Source organism: Triticum aestivum, chromosome 2A (assembly GCF_018294505.1).
Source record: "Triticum aestivum cultivar Chinese Spring chromosome 2A, IWGSC CS RefSeq v2.1, whole genome shotgun sequence".
Taxonomy (NCBI): Eukaryota; Viridiplantae; Streptophyta; class Magnoliopsida; order Poales; family Poaceae; genus Triticum; species Triticum aestivum.
Window position 1 is genome coordinate 696244375 of NC_057797.1, and position 6560 is coordinate 696250934.

The 6560-nt window shown below is 45.5% G+C and overlaps 1 protein-coding gene across 1 annotated transcript; it reads right to left on the minus strand.

Annotated features, from left to right (window-relative positions):
* Positions 1-2134: 2134 nt before the first annotated feature.
* LOC123190318 (altered inheritance rate of mitochondria protein 25) lies at positions 2135-6560 on the minus strand. The gene is made up of 11 exons (XM_044602934.1): positions 6026-6560; positions 5481-5567; positions 5315-5356; positions 5164-5208; positions 3828-3893; positions 3653-3709; positions 3479-3540; positions 3237-3357; positions 2826-2903; positions 2524-2630; positions 2135-2387 (listed from the first exon to the last, which is right to left on the minus strand). The coding sequence occupies exons 1-11, from the start codon at positions 6416-6418 to the stop codon at positions 2357-2359; spliced, it is 1089 nt and encodes a 362-aa protein (XP_044458869.1). The 5' UTR covers positions 6419-6560; the 3' UTR covers positions 2135-2356.

The window sequence follows — 6560 nt, forward strand, 5'->3', positions numbered from 1 at the left end:
AAATTTGAGAAAACTCAAATATGAAAATAACGAAATCCCCAACTTTCACTGTGGGTCCTTGAAATGCGTAGAAATTTATAGGATCAACCTAAAACAAAATAAAATATGATATGCATTTATGATCTAATGTATAAAATTCCAAATTGAAATTTTGGGATGTTACAGATCTCCGCGAAAGGGACGACGAAGGCCTCGCCGCCACCGTCACTGGTGGCCGCACGGGCTTGCCCGGCGCCTTCCTCGGGTAGCGGCGAGGAGGGGTAGAGGAGATGTAGGTGGCGGCGCTCGGAACCCTAGTCGCCGCCCGAGTCGCCCGAGCGGGCAACACGGGGGCTGGGAGGGAGGAATCTAAAATGGAGACATGTCTTACGTCCGCTATCCTAGATTTATTTCAGGAATTCCGGCGATATGCTTTCAGTGGGAGGAGACGTTTCCGTCAACTACGAGGCGCCTACGGTGACTTCGTAAAATCTCAAGATGATATGCCGGCTCAGTCTCTCGGAGATGCTCATAGGGGTATGGTGTGCGTGTGTGCGTTCATAGGGGTGAGTGTATGCGTGTTTATATAAACGCTTGCGTCTGTATTGTGTTAAAAAAAAGGCATGCATGCCGCACACCATTGCTGCGGAAGCCCGGCCACGGTGAACACAACGAAGATCCACCAGTTCACTGCTTGTCCTGCAGCGTCCGTCTCGCCGCCGGCGACGCGCACATGATGTATGACACGATTACCACATCGCCGGGAAGCGAGAACATGTGACACCAGGAGGATGGCGAGGCGCCGAGGACGACGAAGAACCGTGATAGCACGACGTCACGCTGCTGCTTTGTGTCGTCTAAGTGGCCGCGCGACTTGTTCATATCATGAGCGATTCAGCGGTGGACATTATTCGGTTGTAAATGATGGCGGCCACCGTCACGGATGAGCTCTAAATAGTTCAGATTTGTGCCACGCCTCACTTGAACCACCTGGGCAGTAGGAATGCTCGAGTGGACACCGTCGTGACCGGATGACGGTGAAGATCACGGCCATGCCGTTGGACGCCTTGTCCCTTCGAGCGCGGCCGGCGGGCCGAGAGTTTTTGCGACTAGGAGGCTGGTATCAAGCAAGGAGAAGCAGAAGTATGCTAGTGGATGAGAGGGAGCCTAGGTGTGGCCGAACGGTCCAGCCAGTGCTCGACGCTGCTGCGACATGTGCTCCTTGATGTGGTGCCATGCGTATGACCTGAAGAGCTAGAGCCTAGAGCAGGAGGCACTTGGAGGTGCTCGGCGAGTTTCTTATGAGCTCCGGCCATGGGCTTTGTGACAACGCCTCTGTACATACGGGAGCGAGGAGAAAATACACAGATTTTTTTGTCTTCTCTTTTGCTGAAAAAGGGGTACCAGAGGAGGAGAAAATGGTGTGGCTGTTGGATGGTAAATGAACAAACAGGAGTACCGATGGGAGCACGCCAAGGGAGCAGGCAAGCCCCGTCCCAGGCTCCAGGTGAGGTTTTGGATGAGTCAGAGTTATCGGAGTCCTACGTGGCGCAGGTTCAGACTCTCGCACTCGGAGTCTCGGACACACCCGTGGATGTTTGCAGCACCATGTTGAACAAAAAAACGTCCGCATCAGTCCGTGGACGTTTCAGGCCGGCGCTGTAAACACAAAGGTTCAGCAGTAAAGCAAAGAATGGCAACTTTCAAGTCATTATCACACTAGCACTTCCCTTTCCACCCACTAAATAAAGAAAGGGATCAAAAGAGAGACGCTGCAACCAGCAGACGGACGAGTTCAGTTTCCTGCTAATGCCTCCTTTTGGTTTGAATGAATTTCTTAGGAACTCTATAGGGTGGGATTTTTATAGGATTTTTTCCTTTAGAGCCCTTTGGTTCATAGAAATGGATTCCTATTTCTACATAGGATTGGTTCATATCCTCCACATTTCAAAGGAAAATAAACATTAGCCTAGACTCAATGAAAAATTTCCTATGGTGTGAACCAAATGACATCTCGTTCCTATAAGTTTTGAAACATATGTCACCTCATTTCCTACAAGTTTCCTATTCCTATGATAATCTTATCCTATGAACCAAAGGAGGCCTAAGAGTAGTCACACTGGCAGTTCGTGTAAAGGCAGCAGGGAATTGGATGTGAGCTGTCGAACCACTGAGAGTGCACTAAAATTCATACGAAAAGCCCAAGTGAAGTGAGCAACCAAGTACGGTCACGGTAACGAAAAAAACACGGTACACTTGTGTAATGATCTCAATGGTGTGATGACAGTGAATGCCACCAGCTTCTTCAGACATCAATGGTAAGAACTGGCAATTTAAGTTCCGCTGTGAACTGAGAGGATGGCATTCGTATGCGCGTCTACTCTGTGGCGATGAGAAAAGGCAGTCCCCTGAAAGAAACAAGCACTTCGGTTAGTGTCAGGGGCACCAGTAGGTGATAAACCCCAGGTTGCATGGTAATAATAGTTCAGTGAATCTATCCAGACAAGTCAATGTGGAAAGCTGAAGTAAAGTATGCATGCATACCAGCCCCCTCTCCTGGAGAAGTAATCCGAGTCCAGGGACACCGCCAGAGCAAGAGCTACGGCCCTTTCAGGTAAACTCAGCGGGCGAACAACGTTTAGTTCTTCGATCTGGAAGCATAAGTGAGACATGAGTTTGAGACCAGTTTAAAGGGAGGTTCTTAAAATATCAGTGTAAAGAGCAACATTGTTTGCAAGTACAGAAACTGAAACACGCCATATGATCCTAAGTTTCACATCCGGCAGGGGGGCACAGCTACATCAAGGCAGATATGCTCTTAATGTCTGTCAAGTGAGAACACTTACATCTGAACCAAGACCAAGTCTACTGCTTTGTCCATCATCACCAAACCGAATTGCATACTGGCCAGCATCCGTAAAAAGCTGCAATGAGATACAACCAAAGATATATTGATCAGTCATTACTCCTCGGTTAACCACGTCCTTTCTACAGGCTAAGATAATGCAACACAAAATGCACTCGGAAAAGATATGTGATGTGCAACCATGCTACAATTATGTGTCCAATGATGTATGATAATTTCCTTGTGCAGAAGAAATGTCAAGCAATAGTATCACATCATATTTCTTATTGATCAGAGTGTGGATTGTTAGCTTATGTTACTGATTATGTTTTGCTAGACATCTATGAAACACATTCCATAATGAATTTCCTTCAAATGCATGAAAATACACGCCTACTCAAAAGGAGATTACCTCAAAACCAATTCCCCTCCAATTACGGTCAATCTGGGCCAACACATTTTCATCTTCATCAATAAGGGTAAAGGTCCAGTTCCAAAATCCAGGATTCTCAACCACAGCAAATTGCTTGTTCCTAAAGAACAAACAAGTTGAAAATCAACCTGTCAGATGGTATAGCAAGAATGACAGCTACATAAAGAACCTAGACTGGATTAAAGAAATAAAGGAATTGGGAGATCAGAAGACCATGTTACCCTAAGTACAGATCATAAATTCTACGCCAAAGATGCCAGCGCCTGTGGACTACACCTACCTCCTGATCAAAGGAAAATAATGAAACTTCATCAGCAGTATTCCTGTGCATTCATACGAGGACAAAACTCCCATCTGAGTGAGTTATAGCAATCAAATCAAGAATATTTGTGTACCTTGCCATCCACTTCTGCATAAATGGAGCTGTTGATGAACCAAAATGGCCGGCGGACCTGAACCCAATAGTATCCATAGCATTAATATCTTTGCAGAAATTCCAACTATGTATTTACAACGAAAAACAACAATGGCTCCTCCCAAAGAAGAAAAAAAACAATGGCAAATTCTTACCGTGAATATCTCATTACCCATAGCATCAGTAAATTGTGCAGTAAATGGCCGTCTCGACCGAAGTAACTGAAATACCAGAAAAAGGGAAATATTGTAAGGTACTAATAGTTGCCATCAAGGAAAAAAAATGAATAAATAAACGTCAGATAAAGATGAACAAACAAACGCCAAATACAATAAGGTGCTTGTTGTTTTTTGCACACAAAAAAATTAGATAATAGCACTAGATTATTTCCTAGACTAGCAATAAAAGGGCAGCCCCAGTGCATGTAGCTCCCGCTTGCGCAGGATCTGGGGAAGGGTCCGACCACTTTGGGTCTATTGTACGCAGCCTTTCCCTACATTTCTGCAAGAGGCTGTTTCCAGGACTTGAACCCGTGACCTCATGGTCACAAGGCAGCAGCTTTACCACTCGCCAAGGCTCCCCTTCATTTCCTAGACTAGCAATACTAAAAAAAATACATAATTGACTTTCAGCATCATAACTGATCAAGACAGCAAGGGAGTGAAATTTTGCAATGTTGTAAATAAATAGGTCATATTCATCTATAAAGATGACAAAGAACATTAAGAAAGTAAATGAACATACATATCAGATGACACTTCTACCCTATCAGAAATATATTGCCAGCTAGATAAGAAATATATTCCCATGCTTCCATTACTAAATGGATAAAACACGTTACACATATAAAATTCTTCATCATAACTAAAGTTTCTCTCGCACAACGCCTATTGTTTCCATGAAGCTGAAACCAAGTACAAAATACAGTCCTTCCAGAGCACCGCAAAAACTACTCAATATGATAACACTGCATAGTGGAGGCTTAGAAATGGGAGAGCAATCAATTTTCTACGATATTCAACATTCACCACTGATACCTCTCTCTAATACATCAGATTTTCCCATGTCTCCATTTTCTCAGTCCCTTATAGCTTACATTTACCCCCATTTCACGTCCCATAGGAAATATTTCAAGATTTACACCGCATACCGTACATAAACTATCAGTGTCAACTCCAACTGAAAATATTAAATATGTAACCTCAATCATTCGAAAAACGAAAATAAGAGAACCAATCACAAAAAACTCCTTGCCCAGCAGAGAACAACCAAAAAAGCATCCAATAAAAATACATGATATAGTGAAAGACTTCCGTTATCTGTACAACCAAAAGATCACAATGATAAGTGACATGCTACCAACAGGTGTTCTTTAACACAGGGAGGATAATGGAAACTCTGGTCTATCGAACAATTTTCAGTAAATTACCATAAAGTGTCAGCATAAGGTAATTTAAATTTATTTATGATCAAGTAACCACATAGATGTACCTGCCTAAAGATGACATTGCTTTTCTCTCGAATATATCCTACAGGCTGGCATTGAAAAAGAAACAAGTCAACGTGTAAGACCCGGAGATGAAGCATAGATGCTGAAATAATACAACAACCAAACCAGCTAGCTGGAAGGAGACACACTTACAGACTGGGAAAAGAGTGGATCCATTATGATATATCTACTCTCCTGCATTTCAGAACAATAGTAGTAAGCAAAAAAAAAAAACTAGCTTCAGCCAAATTATCAATAGTTCACATAAGCTGCTATTCCATTATGGAAAGAGCTGGAGAAGCATGTTCATATAAATCACCTGCTCGAAAGCAAACATGATATTCGCCCATTCCACATCTCTGGCTATAAGGAGGTTGGCTCTTGAGAGGAGAGGCTCCAGTTTGGCCTATAAAACACAGATAGAGGCCACCTTGGTTATTCCAATAGTTATAAATCACTCAGATTTCAGCACATTGAAACAGCTACGGTTGGATAAAACATCAACCATCAAGTATAACTGTAAGCGGTAGGGAACAAACTTTTAATCGATTGGCCAGTATCCTGCTATATTAGCCCCAGAAATATTCATTCACATACCACTACTCTGCCCTGTTCAGCTAACCTACAAATTCCCACACGACCCTGCTACCAATCGTAATCAGAGTTCAGTAGAGTCTACTAACTACTGGCAGGAGAGTTTTCTCTTCCATTCTCTAAAGAACTTCATCATGCGCCTTATAGGAGGGTTTCCTCTTCCGTTATCTAAAAATGGATTGGTTGCATAGAGTCTAAGATAACATCTGATCAAAATCGAATGGTACTACAAGTAACAAGCTGCAATTAGAGAATACAGATTCCGCTTGCCTCTAGGTATGGGAGGTCCTTGGGATCATAGTGGCCGCCTTTAGACGGGGCCACCTCGCCGCGGGCCGCTCCCCCAGCCCTCACCTTGTCAATCCCCGCCGCGGCGGACCCGGAATTCACGAAAGCGCGCGCGGCGTTGGCCAAATAGCCGAGCGAATCCTCGCCAACGCCTTCGGCCTTGCAGACCAAGGCGCCTCCCCCCAGTCTCCTCGCAGCTTCCTTCTCCCTTTTCAGCTCCTCAACCCACAGCCTCCGCAGCCACCCCCGGGGCAGCGGGGACCCGTCCCCGCCGCTGGAGAACCCCTTGGAACCCCTGACGTCGCTGCTGCGGGTCCTCGCCGCCGCCCTCCCGGCCGCGGCGGCCTGGGAGAGCAGCCCGGGCAGCCGCCACATCGGGGGGGACGCCGGTTGGGAGCAGGTGCGAGGGGCCACCACTACGGCGAGGTCTGCGGCGCCGACGCCCAACCCCCTTTGGAGAATCGTCGCCGCAAGGTTCTGCAAGGGAGCAGAAGCACGGGACGGGACTAATTCGGTG